Genomic DNA, 15418 nt, shown 5'->3' on the forward strand with positions numbered 1-15418 from the left:
TTCTGAGCATGCGTGGCACTTTGTGCGTCGGAACAGGCCACACACGGTCCGAATTGACGCGATTGGATTTTGTTGTCGGAAAATTTTATAGCCTGCTCTCAAACTTTGTGTCGGAAAATCTGATGGAAAATGTCCGATGGAGCCCACACACGGTCGGAATTTCCGACAACACGCTCTGATCGGACATTTTCCATCGGAAAATCCGACCGTGTGTACGGGGCATAAGAAAGGAAAAAATAGACAGCAAAAAAAGAAAAGAGAAAAAATGAAAGAGGTACTAAACAAATATACAAATATGGGAAAAATACATATGCAAAAAGAGTCAAATAAACTAAACTACACTTAATGCACCCCCAACACCCTTCTAAATAAAGAAAATGTGTTTTCTTTTGTTGTTTTTTTTTTTATAACAAATTTCACCTATGCAGCTCAAACAGTGGAATTGAGAGTTTCCAATAACCAATTTGTGAAATTGGTAATTTTGCTGAAAAATCAATTTCACCAAAATTACCCTATTACTCTTCAAGCAGAGATGTTGCAGTCTAGCTCTTCTGTCTGCAAGAGCCATTAACAAGTGCAATGCTAATACTGGGCTCTCTTATTCAATACAGGTAAATATTAGATATAGACATTAGACTAAGGTAGGCACTGCATCTAATAAAGTATGGAAGCACATTGTTTTAAACTGCTTTTCAAATGGATTTAACCCAAATGATAAAAAAATAATAATTATATAAATTAATATATAAAAATAGATTTGTAAAAATTATTTTTAAAAAAAGTTCACAAACACCATTATAGTTTTACTTTAAGATGCACTGTAGCTAGGTAGTTTCAACAGTTCATCTACTGCATTGGTACTTAATAATGATGTTCAAATGAACCATGCTTCACTGATGCCAGCGTAAGCTGATTATCCTTGCAATCTTTGTGAATATTAAAAGGTAATATACAGTAACTAGTGGTAATAAATTAAAGTGAACAGAGCACATTGGATAGTGCAGGTTAAACACCTTTTAATGTTAAAAAGAATAAATATGCACTTATAGAGTGAAGACTTGATCAGGGCTTAACACTATTCAATACAACTCAATAAGCTGATCACAACTACAGATGTGATGGTAATTTGCTAGGGAAATTTAATCTCCAAGGCTGTTCAGTGTCTTTTACAGTACATTATACGGCAAAAATATACCTTTATTTATTGTATTGTTTAAATTCAACTTGACTGCAGTTTTCATTGTGTATCACCCCTGCTCTGGGCTGGCTCTAGCTAAATTTAAAAGAATATTCCAGAAATAGAGAGGGAGGATCAATCACTGGAGTCATGAATAGTCATCTGACCCTAAAAAATCCTTGGTGTCGCTGTGTGTGAGTTCCAGAGAAGCTACTGCTACTAGGCTTCACAGGTGCCATAGGCTGATGGCCTGTAGAAACTTGCCTGAAGAAAGTTTGCCTGTGGAAGCTGGTCTGGAGCAGGAAAAAACTGCTGAAGAGTTCTGCAGGACAGCTGGGCAGAAGCTGCCCCCGAGCTTTTGCCTTCAGGTAGAGAAGTACTGCTTGAAGATGAGATGCCAGAATTTGCTGCTCAAGGACTGTGACTTCTTGCATTGGGTTACAGATTGCCTGGCTGTACCCTTTTCTATCAGCATTATTTTTGAGGCTGCTACTACAGGGCTTAATACTGCTGGAACAAGATATTCAGGAAGCTGTCCTCCAAAATTTTTGAGTGCTTAGGGTATCCTGCACAATAAAAACCATCCCCCCTGCATTTTATTTAAGACCTGCATTAAATCCTAAAACGACTTCTAGACTGAAGCCTGAATTTGTCAGTGTGCTTCTGGGACTGGAAACAGGGCAGGCAGCCTCTGAACAGGCAAAGGGGACCCAGCCTATTTCCAGCATCACTTTTGGAGGTTATAGCTACAATTGTAACTGCAGATCAGGACTTGGAGCAACGAGAAAGGCATCTTCTCCACATGTTTGCTTGATTTCATATCTTCAGTGCCAGGAGCCTCAAATGAACAAGTAGATCACAAACAGCTGGTAGAACTTTTGCTAAGCACTTCCTATCCTATCATGCCCTGTGATTCCAGCTACAGTATCCACTAGTGGAAAGCAGCATATTTAGAGAGACTCGTAACACTTGTTTTAGGTTGCAGACATTTGCCTTCTATAGTTGAGCTAATTTTTTGCAGGGAAGCATTCTTTCACCAGTTTGTGATGTTTATTAGATTACATGAGTGCATGGAGTGTAGAAGACATTATTTGGCTTTTGGCACCAAATGTATAGAATTAGAGGTGCATTACACATTTGATCTATTTATTACTAAATTTGTCAGTTGGAGTTTTAGAGGTACTAATAACTCATAAATGCACTTGGCGTGTGGTATTATATCCCTGTTGGTGTGAAACATGTAGACTTGTCATTCTACCTTTGGGCACTGAATTTAGTATCAAACATGCAATTTTATCTGACAACTTGCACTGACCTTTTCTCTTGCCAAACATCTACACTGAGTTCATAACTAATATGATTAGTCTATCAGCCTCTTGCAGATGATGTAAAGGACCATGGTAGCATCTTCTTATTAAATACATACTGGAAATGTGCAAGACTCTAAATTATAATGACTTGTAAGTCTAAATTGAGAAGAACTGTTGACCTACCTGTCAGGAAAAAGCTAGATAACACTATAAAAGGACACCATGTGGTGAATAGGGAAACAGACAACCACAAGCAGAGAGGACACCTGAGCAGCAACAATTTCCCTAAAGAAGGTAAGCTTTTGCGATAATGAAATCTTTTAACTAATCTAGTACCAGCTAATATATGTCATTTAATTTTAAGCATGTCATTTTATCATTTGAGAAAAAAGTATTATGGTTATAGTTTATGGTGTATATACAATGCAGGATAAAATGTAAAAGTATTGCAGTGGTAGAAAAACGTATATGTATGCGTATGTCACAATTCACAAAATGTTACTTTTCATGCATGCCTAGTCAAACTTTATACATCAACTCATTTTTTTATATCAAACTTACTTTAAACATGTGACTGTTGCAGCAAGGATTCATACCATACAAGTCACCTTCTACAATATAACCATCCTATATTCAGAATATTTATTTTTTTATTAAAGAAAAGATAGCAGTTAAAAAATATGTATTCATCTGTATCTACTAAGGCAAAGAAAAAACATTTAAATATATTACCTTGATCTGCTTGCATTAAATTGGGGTTTGAGTGATTTGTATTGCATCCTTCATTATTGTACTCCTAATTGCTTTCTTAGGCAGGAACATTTAGTTTGACCTAAAACAAAACAAAAAAACAGTAAAACCAAAATATTCTTCAAAAAGTATTATATTCTGGAAAAACACCCGGAAACAAGTACACCTAAAATATATTTTTATAATTAAATAAAGTAAACCTACGGCATAAAATACATTGCTAATGCCATAATAAGTAATTTTGCACATTTGTCTTAACTGTAACATGGGCGCATGCCTTATTTTGCCAGTAGATTCAGATCACTACAAGCAAAATAGAAGGAGAAGGAAACGAGCGATGACAGTCCAATGACGCTCACACGGTCTGACCTTTAATATTACAGAGTTTGTATCAAAGATGCAATTTGTATAAATAAGTTTAAATAAAAGCTATACTAGACTAGAAAGAATATGAAATAATTAGATGTAGAAATGCCTAGGCCACTTGCAGAGAAAAAAAACATATCCAACATCACCATGAAGCTTGCAGGACTAAAGTAAATCCAAAGCACTGAAACATTATTAAAGCCACATTAAACGCAAAACCAAAAAAGGGATTATATTGCAGCTTACCTATCATTAGATGTGGTGGCTGCATTAGTTTTGTACTTTTAGGCGTGTTTCCCTCTGTGTTCACCTGGTGATCTGGCCAGTAACATACCTCCTGCATTAGAGTGCCCCCACTCTGGATGAAGGAGCAACAGAGACATCTCTGGACAGCAGCATTTTCAGTCTGGGGGGGGGGATTGTTAGATGAACCTGTATATTTGGATACACTAACAAACTGAAGCCAAACTCCAGCTAATACTTTATATGCAGTAACAGTAACTTTTTTTCATTTTGGGATAAAGGTTTTACATAAAAAATAAAAGCTGATCATTATAGTATAGGAGCACTCACTGCCACATCCGAATAGTATAGAGAGCCACAACAACAACAAAAGTCAAACTTTACTGGCATAACAAGGAGCGCCAACAAATGTAAATAATATGAATTTTATCTAATGTAGTATTAAAAACGTTGCAGAGACAACTTGGTAAAAACATACCAACATAATATTTGTTATGCGTGCAGACAATTAGTTATCTGGTATCATAAAGAATACAATCACTACAAGGCTGAATTTCCAACTATTAAAAGTGTATGTATATTCTTCATGGATCAACGTGTTTCCCTTTCAAGCTTCATCAGGACTCATGAATAAGATTGTAGTGATAACCAGGGGCATTGCTAGGTCTACATATATATGCATTTGCAATAAAAAGTATGTGAACCCTTTTGGAATGATATGGAATTCTGCACAAATTGGTCATAAAATGGGATCTGATCTTCATCTAAGTCACAACAATAGACAATCACAGTCTGCTTAAACTAATAACACACAAAGAATTAAATGCTACTTAGTTTTTTTTTTTAACACACCATGTAAACATTCACAGTGCAGGTGGAAAAAGTATGTGAACCCCTAGACTAATGAGATCTCCAAGAGCTAATTGGAGTGAAGTGTCAGCCAACTGGAGTCCAATCAATGAGGTGAGATTTGAGGTGTTAGTTACAGCTGCCCTGCCCTATAAAAAACACACACCAGTTCTGGGTTTGCTTTTCACAAGAAGCATTGCCTGATGTGAATGATGCCTTGCACAAAAGAGCTCTCAGAAGACCTACGATTAAGAATTGTTGACTTGCATAAAGCTGGAAAGGGTTATAAAAGTATCACTAAAACCTTGCTGTTCATCAGTCCATGGTAAGACAAATTATCTATAAAAGAAGAAAGTTCAGCACTGCTGCTAGTATCCCTAGGAGTGGGCGTCCTGTAAAGATGACTTCAAGAGCACAGCGCAGACTGCTCATTGAGGTGAAGAAGAATCCTAGAGTGTCAGCTAAAGACTTATAAAAGTCTCTGGCATATGCTAACATCCCTGTTAGCGAATCTACGATACGTAAAACACTAAACAAGAATGGATTTCGTGGGAGGATACCACAGAGGAAGCCACTGCTGTCCAAAAAAAACATTGCTGCACATTTTCAGCTTGCACAAGAGCACCTGGATGTTCCACAGCAGTACTGGAAAATATTCTGTGGATAGATGAAACCAAAGTTGAGTTGTGTGGAGAAAAAGAGGCACAGCACACCAACATCAAAACCTCATCCCAACTGTGAAGTATGGTGGTGGGGCATGATGATTTGGGGCTGCTTTGCTGCGTAGGCGCCTGGACAGATTGCTATCATCGAAGGAAAAATTAATTCCCAAGTTTATCAAGACATTTTGCAGGAGAACTTAAGGCCATCTGTCCACCAGCTGAAGCTCAACAGAAGATGGGTGTTGCAACAGGACAACGACCCAAAGCATAGAAGTAAATCAACAACAGAATGGCTTAAACAGAAGAACATACGCCTTCTGGAGTGGCCCAGTCAGAGTCCTGACCTCAACCCGATTGAGATGCTGTGGCATGACCTCAAGAAAGCGATTCACACCAGACAACCCAAGAATATTGCTGAACTGAAACAGTTCTGTAAAGAGGAATGGTCAAGAATTACTCCTGACCATTCTGCAAGTACAGGAAACGTTTGATTGAAGTTATTGCTGCCAAAGGAGGTTCAACCAGTTATTAAATCCAAGGGTTCACATACTTTTTCCACCTGCACTGTGAATGTTTACATGGTGTGTTCAATAAAAACATGGTAACATTTAATTCTTTGTGTGTTATTAGTTTAAGCAGACTGTGATTGTCTATTGTTGTGACTTATATGAAGATCAGATCCCATTTTATGACCAATTTGTGCAGAAATCCATATCATTCCAAAAGGGTTCTCATACTTTTTATTGCAACTGTATCTATCTATCTATCTATCTATCTATCTATCTATCTATCTATCTATCTATCTATCGATATATAGATATAGATCTATGTCTACATATATATATATCTATAGATATATATATATCTATAGATATATATCTATAGATATAGATATAGATCTATATATATATAGATAGATAGATATACAGTATATAGATAGATAGATATATATACAGCGGGGACGGAAAGTATTCAGACCCCCTTAAATTTTTCACTCTGTAATATTGCAGCCATTTGCTAAAATCTTTTAAGTTCATTTTTTTTCCTCATTAATTTACACACAGCACACCACATTGACAGAAAAACACCGAATTGTTGACATTTTTTCAGATTTATTAAAAATTAAAAACTGAAATATCACATGGTCCTAAGTATTCAGACCCTTTACTCAGTATTTAGTAGAAGCACCCTTTTGATCTAATACAGCCATGAGTCTTTTTGGGAAAGATGTAACAAGTTTTTCACACCTGGATTTGGGGATCCTTTGCCATTCCTCCTTGCAGATCCTCTCCAGTTCTGTCAGGTTGGATGGTAAACGTTGGTGGACAGCCCTTTTTAGGTCTCTCCAGAGATGCTCAATTGGGTTTTAGTCAGGGCTCTGGCTGGGCCATTCAAGAACAGTCACGGAGTTGTTGTGAAGCCACTCCTTCATTATTTTAGCTGTGTGCTTAGGGTCATTGTTTTGTTGGAAGATAAACCTTAAACCCAGTCTGAGGTCCTGAGCACTCTGGAGAAGGTTTTCGTCCAGGATATAAATGTACTTGGCCACATTCATCTTTCCCTCAATTGCAACCAGTGGTCCTGTCCCTACAGCTGAAAAACACCCCCACAGCATGATGCTGCCACCACCATGCTTCACTGTTGGGACTGTATTGGACAGGTGATGAGCAGTGCCTGGTTTTTCCACACATAGCGCTTAGAATTAAGGCCAAAAAGTTCTATCTTGGTCTCATCAGACCAGAGAATCTTATTTCTCACCATCTTGGAGTCCTTCGGGTGTTTTTTAATAAACTCCATGCAGGCTTTCATGTGTCTTGCACTGAGGAGAGGCCACTCTGACACAGACACAGACAAAAACACATTTTTTAGTACAGTGAGCAATGTTTTTATTGCGGTCTGTACCTTCCTGTCCCGGTAACAACTGCACGTTCCTTTTCTTATATGCAGTGTCTTGAAAAAGTATTCACACCCCTGGAAATTTTCCACATTTTGTCATGTTACAACCAAAAACATAAATGTATTTTATTGGGATTTTATGTGATAGACCAACACAAAGTGGCATGTAATAGTGAAATGGAAGGAAAATGATAAATGGTATTCAAAATTTTTTACAAATAAATATGTGAAAAGTGTGGCATACATTTGTATTCAGCCCCCCTGAGTCAATACTTTGTAGAACCACCTTTTGCTGCAAATACAGCTACAAGTCTTTTTGGGGATGTCTCTACCAGCTTTGCACATCTAGAGAGTGACATTTTTGCCCATTCTTCCTTGCAAAATAGCTCAAGCTCTGTAAGATTGGATGGAGAGCGTCTGTTAACAGCAATTTTCAAGTCCTGCCACAGATTCTCAATTGGATTTAGGTCTGGACTTAGACTGGGCCATTCTAACACATTTGCTTTGATCTAAACCATTCCATTGTAGCTCTGGCTGTATGTTTAGGGTCATTGTCCTGCTGGAAAGTGAACCTCCACCCCAGTCTCAAGTCTTTTGCAGACTCTAACAGGTTTTCTTCTAAGATTGCCCTGTATTTGGCTCCATCCATCTTCCCATCAACTCTGATCATCTTCCCTGTCCATGTTTCACGCTGAGGATGGTGTGTTCAGGGTGATGTGCAGTGTTAGTTTTCCGCCACACATAGCGTTTTGCTTTCAGGCCAATAAGTGCAATTTTGGTCTCATCTGACCAGAGCACCTTCTTCCACATGTTTGCTGTGTCCCCCACATGGCTTCTCGCAAACTGCAAACAGGACTTACTATGGCTTTCTTTCAACAACGGCTTTCTTCTTGCTAATCTTACATAAAGGCCAGATTTGTGGACTACACGACTAATAGTTGTCCTGTGGACAAATTCTTCCACCTGAGCTGTGGATCTCTGCAGCTCCTCTAGAGTTACCATGGGCCTTTGGCTGCTTCTCTGATTAATGCTCTCCTTGCCCGGCCTGTCAGTTTAGGTGAATGGCCATGTCTTGGTAGGTTTGCAGCTGTGCCATACTCTTTCCATTTTCAGGTGATGGATTGAACAGTGCTCTGTGAGATGTTCAAAGCTTGGGATATTTTTTTATAACCTAACCCAATATTTAAACTTCTCCACAACTTTATCCCTGACCTGTCTGGTGTGTTCCTTGGCCTTCATGATGCTGTTTGTTCACTAAGGTTCTCTATCAAACTTCTGAGAGATTTACAGAACAGCTGTATTTATACTGAGATTAACTGACACACAGGTAGACTCTATTAACTAAGTAAGGTGACTTCTGAAGGCAATTGGTTCCACTAGATACTGAGCTAGATACTAGATACTGATACCGGGTATCAGAGTAAAGGGGGCTGAATACAAATGCACACCACACTTTTCATATATTTATTTGTAAAAACTTTTAAAAACCATTTATCATTTTCCTTCCACTTCACAATTATGTGCCACTTTGTGTTGGTCTATAACATAAAATACATTTACGTTTTTGTTTGTAACATGACAAAATGTGGAAAATGTCAGTGGGTAGGAATACTTTTTCGAGGCACCGTAGGCCTCAACACAGAACTAAACATATGACAAAACCACCATTTCATGCATGTGAGAAGTTATGGTAACTTTTCCATCCTGTGTATTATTTGCTCTCCAGCACACCAAATGAAAAGGACACAAATAATGTACCTCACAGGGGCAATCATCCTGATTATGGCTGGAGACAGTCTGCAGATTGTGGTAAGAGATTCTTCAGATGAAACCAGGTAAGGGTGTTTTTATATAAGCCAGTCATTAAAGCAATATGGCACACACTGAACCAGATGTACTATTAGACAGAAGATCTGTGCTTTTCTCTGATTAGTTGTTGGACACGCGTTTTCCCATCATAAACAGTATTATAGTCATCTCATAAATGCTTAATTACACATTGGCACAATATCCTGCCTTAATGGATTTTACCTGCATCAAGGTAAAAAATGTTTTGTTACTTGCTGGTTCTTGGTTTTACACCACCCCAATGTAGATCTTTCTGTGTGCTTTGTCTAGTTGGAAGGTAAGCCTCTGCCCAGACCACTTTCAGAGTGAAATAAATTGTTGTTCTTGTTTCTGCTGCTGAACAGAATCCACTCAACATAACACTAATGCCCCGTACACACGGTCGGATTTTCCGACGGGAAATGTGTGATAGGACCTTGTTGTCGGAAATTCCGACCATGAGTAGGCTCCATCACACATTTTCCATCGGATTTTCCGACACACAAAGTTTGAGAACTTGCTATAAAATTTTCCGACAACAAAATCCGTTGTCGGAATTTCCGATCGTGTGTACACAAATCCAATGCACAAAGTGCCACGCATGCTCAGAAGAAATAAAGAGATGAAAGCTATTGGCTACTGCCCCCGTTTATAGTCCCCACGTATGTGTTTTATGTCACCGCGTTCAGAACGATCGGATTTTCCGACAACTTTGTGTGACCGAATTGTCACACTAGACAGCGCTAATGTTGAGCAATAATATAAACTAAACATGCGGCCAACCACACATGCATAGGAAAATCCTTTAAAAGCAAATCCCTTAAAAGAAAGTCCCTTGAAAAGAGAAGTGATGCAGAGTTCAGGGTGTAGTTCCAAAAAAGTTCATCAGGTGATCATGAAAAAATTCCTCAGCGTGCACCTTCCACCGATCACTACGGATTCCACCCAGTGCGAACACACTCCCCCTAGGGGGTTAAACTCACCAGAATTGGGAAGTAATAGAGCATTCAGAATAATACTCCATGCCAGCAACTGTTGTTAACACCACTCATGAGGGATACCGGATGTTCAGGGCTCATAATAAGTCAAAAAGCAAAGAGAGAAGCGCACATAGCGTAATCCTGTTTATTGACTGTATTCCCTTCCACCACATATAAAAAACACCCCCCTTCAATGAATACACGTACATCAATATTCTTAATAAACGAGCAATCAATCAAGCAGGTAGTGAGAGCGTATCTACTTCACCATGAAACACCAGCGCCGCTGCACAGGAGACGTTGACCACTTCCTGGTTGTGCAGTTGGCTCAGGTGGAGCGCACGCGTCACTTCCTACGTTGCGTAAGCCACACACTGACGCGTTTCGTCATATCCTGACTTCGACAGAGGGATATGACGAAATGCGTCAGGGCCAACATCCGTCTGAAAAAATCCTAGAATTTTGTTGTCGGAATGTCCGATCAATGTCCGACCGTGTGTACGGGGCATAACACCACCAGGATTCACAGGATGATCAATGTTGTTGGGTTTCCACCATACATAGTATTTTGCAGTCTAGTCAAACCAGAGAACCCTTTCCCAGTCTTGCTCCACATACCACATGTTTTTTTCCAAACTTCAAATGGTACATGATGTTGGTTTAGTTAGCTTACTCGTCATCATCACTCTTCCATAAAGCTTAGTATTGTGGAGTGTACAATTTATAGTGGTCCCATGAAGTTTCTCCTGTCTCATCTGTGGTGTGTACAGCCCCTTCAAAATTACCATGGGACTGAATTTCTGGTGGATGGCCTAGTTGTTTATCCTGGGGTTGTTTTGATAGCTCTGTGATCTCCATATTGTTTTTTATTGAGATATGTTCTCTAGGATAATCTGGGATCTTCTATAAAAAAATATTTTTATTCTAGGACCAAAAGACATTTTAATTTGTGAGCTCCTGTCAGCTAATTATGTGACTTTTAAAAGCAGTTTATTGCATCAGACGCTATTTAAAGTGGAACTTTAAAGCAGTTGTATACCCGCACCTTTTTTTTTTTTTTTTTTTTCAAACAAAAAAACCTGCAAGGCAAAGGCATAATGAGCTAGTGTGCAGCACATACTAGCTCATTCTGAAATACTCACCTTAGAACCAGGCTTCGACGTCTGATTGTGGTCCACGCAGAGGGAGCTGACATGGCGCTGTGAGTGGCCGAAGTCGTAAATACGCCACTCCTGTGCGGGAGTCTTTTCCCTGGCAAGGTCTGGCAGCATCTGCCGGACCTTCAGCTGGGCCTTCACAGCACATGCGCCGCTGACTTTAGTAAATATCTCCTAAACCATAAAGGTTTAGGAGATATTAATTTTACCATTTAGCCTATAATAAGGCTTACCTGTAGGTAAAAGTAAAAAAAAAGGGTATACAACCTCTTTAATGAAAAACAAATGTGGACAGGCAGGATTTAATGCAGAAGTGACCTGGCCATTTTATAGATATGCAACTCCTATCCTCATATTGATTAGTGGTTCCAAATTAATAACTACTGCAGTAGGGAACAGACACCAAAGATACACTCTGCATCTTTCCAAATAACTGTTCTGCTTTATTATGACGCAATTGAAGGTTTTTTGAAGGATTACGTAAGTATCACATTAATATTACAATTGTACGTTTATGGTAACATAAAATAGAAGACATACAAAAGACAAATATGACTTCAACATGCCTAAACTACTTTTCAAATCACATTTTATATATACATATATACCTAGACTGTGATCGTAAGAGGGAAACAAATCAAACACAGAGATTTTTTTAATTTAGTCATTTTTGCAGTGTCTGGTGTGTATTCAGGTGACTTTTCCTTCACGTTTTGCACAACTGTACATGAAATAGATGCTGTATTGAATCTCCAAACATTTCCTTATATATAAATGTCTCTTAACAATCCACAAGTCACCTGGCTTTAGTTTTAGATCCTTCCAAACTTTTAGGATCTGGAATTGGGGACAAAACACATAAATGAGTTTGTCAAAAACCTTAAAAGATCAGCAACTTTCTCTGTGAGATCCATGAGGACTTCTGCTGCTGAGACAAAATATAAGCGAGTGAGTAACACACTCCCAAACCAAATCCCATAGGAAGAGAGTCCAATATCACCTTAGGGGCTTGATGAAATATAAGAAAACATTCAGGCAAATGTTTTCTAGCTTTTTACTCTACTTTGTCCGCTACATTGTAGACAGTAGGGGGTGTAAAAATAAAACCTCAAAACTTCTATTAAGGACTCTCCTATAAAAAATGATTTCCTCTGTTACTCTCTGTAGATTCTGCACTCTGTACTTACAAACTACTTCTGATAAAACTTTTTACTGTGGCCTTTGCAGTAGCATTTGCCACTGGACATCCAGAAAACATGTCCATACAGACAAAATGCATACTCATAAGATCCTGACATGGGATGTTCAGCTTTTGGTAACGCCTTTGGTAACAGGTAAAACAAGAAGTGGTATGTTATTAAAAAAAAACAACTGTTTAGAATCCTGGCTCTATCCCATGCTCATTTACTAAGGCAGCCATAACTGCTTGTGAGTGGCTGGCAGACAAAATGATCACCTTTTTTCAAAGTCCTGCTTCACAAGAAGTTGCCCCCTGTGGACCACTTGTTCTTCTCGTTCTGGGGTCCTGAAAAATGAATTATTAATCCCAGCTATACTATTCCAGAACTAGGGTGGAATCTGTGAGTTGCACAGACCCAGCAAGTGTCCTGGGCTGTAAATGCAGCATCCTTAAGCCTTGTACACATGATCGGACTTTCCGATGGGAATTGTGTGATGACAGGCTGTTGGTGGTAAATCAGACTGTGTGTATGCTCCATCAGACAATTGTTGTTGGACTTTCCGCGGACAAATGTTGGCTAGCGGGTTTTCAAATTTTCCGCGAACAATTGTGTGTTGTCACATTTTCTGAGCGTGTGTACACAAGTCCGTCGGACAAAAGTCCAAAGTACAAACACACATGCTCAGAAGCAAGGACGAGCCAGAAGTCGGTCTTGTAAACTAGCATTCGTAATGGAGCATTAACATTCGTGACGTGGCAAATTATGAAATCTCTTCTTCTTTAATCACTTGCCGACCGGGCCATAGCTGAAAGACGGCTGCAGCGCGGTTGGCTAGTTCTGGGTGGACGTCCGTGGGACGTCCCCCCAGAATCCTGCTCTCGCGCGCCCCCTGGGGCGCGCACCCGAGAACTTCCGTGACTGCCGGGTCCAGAATGACGGAGCGATCACATGTAAACAAACCGGCGTCATGTCATGATGCTGGTTCCTCTCCTCCCCTCTCTGTACCGATCGGTACAGTGCGAGGGGAGAGGGGGAGGGATCGGATGGCAGCACCGCTGTGGGCTGGATGTGTAGTGCCCACAGCGGTGCTCAGTGACAATTGCAGTCACATCCATCCATCCCTGCAATATACCCTGCAATACTCTGCAATATACCCTGCAATACTCTGCAATATACCCTGCAATACTCTGCAATATGCCCTGCAATACTCTGCAATATAGCCGGCAATACTCTGCAATATACCCTGCAATACTCTGCAATATACCCTGCAATACCCTGCAATATACCCTGCAATACTCTGCAATATACCCGGCAATACTCTGCAATATACCCTGCAATACTCTGCAATATACCCAGCAATATACCCAGCAATACTCTGCAATATAACCAGCAATACTCTGCAATATACCCGGCAATACTCTGCAATATACCCGGCAATACTCTGCAATATATCCTGCAATATGGTGTGAATAAGTGTGGCGCTAAAAAGCAAAAAGAATATATATATATATGTACGTTAGTGAGCAAAGTCAGACAGAATATCCTCTGAAAGACGATATGCACAATAAAGTGTCTTAATGAAACTTAATCATGAGTGGAAGTGACAGCAAATATATACCCTATAGTAATTGGACAGAAATACGCAAGTGAGACGTATATAAACTGTTAACTGACACTGGCAGGAAAAAGGTGAAAAAAAGTGAATAGGATATAGAGAAATCCTGCAGCTACTACACATCCCAATAATGGGAAGGAGTAGTAAAATAAAAATCAAACAAAAAGAATTGATATCAAATTTCTAAAACATCATTAAACTATAATGCCCCCAAATGTGTTGTCAAAACAAATGGTGAGAGAGTGGAACTAAAAATAATAGGCTGGGAACATATAGACTAGTGCTAGGACATCAGACATAAACTCATAAGTTGCTGGTATGACTAAAAGTCCAGAAATAAATGGATGTACATCTGGAAAAAGAAGGCTGGAGAAATCAACAACAACCGAAAATGACAATAAGGAGTCCCTTAAATCTGGGAATGGCATCCACAGGATGGGGTTTCCAGCTTGTGTGTGAAAGGGATAGGTAAAGGTACCCTTACCAGCTGTGGTGGACTCCCAGCCAGCGGCTTGGGAGTCAGACAAGCTTGTAATGGAGCAGGGAAAACAGCTCTTTGTCCCCAATGACCGAAGTTGATAGGAGAACTAAGGCACTCACCAACCGACACTCTCTGGTCTCACTGGCTCTCGGCTTCAATGGTGCAGGTGAGGGACTGCTCACCACAGATTGAACTCCATGACGTAGGTAAAAATCCTCAAGGGAAAAGAGATCAAAAAGGGAGGCTCTCCATAGTGTAAATCAGCTTATCCAAAAGCTTTTATTTAAAATAAAATATTAAAAATACACTCTGGCTCATAAATAAAAATCGGGTATAAAACGGTTCAAAAAGCGCTTAGATCAAATGGTGGCAAGACAGGCATAGCAAACCCAACGCGTTTCGTCCGATAGGACATCAACAGGGGTATATGACTGTCTGCCACTCGTGCCTGTATATATACAGTACATAAACTCATAATACATAAATAACAGCTGTTCATGCCATGAGTGCCGCCACTTACCCTGCAATATACCCTGCAATATACCCAGCAATACTCTGCAATATACCCAGCAATACTCTGCAATATACCCTGCAATACTCTGCAATATACCCAGCAATACTCTGCACTATACTCTGCAATACTCTGCACTATACTCTGCAATACTCTGCAATATACCCTGCACTACTCTGCAATATACCCTGCACTACTCTGCAATACCCCGCAATACTCTGCAATACCCCGCAATACTCTGCAATACTCCGCAATTTTTAACCAGTTCCCGCCCGCCGTCATATGACGTCCTTGACTTTGAGCGGGGATATCTGAATGATGGGTGCAGCTACAGGTATCATTCAGATATCAGCTTTTTCAGCCGGCGATTTCCTACACCATAAGAATAATCATAGCGGCTGTTCCACTGCTTG

General features: G+C 39.7%; 1 protein-coding gene across 1 annotated transcript in view; it reads left to right on the plus strand.

Annotated features, from left to right (window-relative positions):
- The first annotated feature begins 2630 nt into the window (after window positions 1–2630).
- Window positions 2631–15418, plus strand: part of LOC141126559 (pro-glucagon-like) — an 84302-nt gene continuing 71514 nt past the window's right edge. The window contains exons 1-2 of the mRNA XM_073612484.1: window positions 2631–2781; window positions 8980–9088. Coding sequence (XP_073468585.1) covers window positions 2631–2781; window positions 8980–9088 — 260 coding nt within the window. The remainder of the gene's footprint in view (window positions 2782–8979; window positions 9089–15418) is intronic.

The sequence above is a fragment of the Aquarana catesbeiana genome, linkage group LG02, assembly GCF_042186555.1.
Source record: "Aquarana catesbeiana isolate 2022-GZ linkage group LG02, ASM4218655v1, whole genome shotgun sequence".
In the NCBI taxonomy this organism is placed as follows: domain Eukaryota; kingdom Metazoa; phylum Chordata; class Amphibia; order Anura; family Ranidae; genus Aquarana; species Aquarana catesbeiana.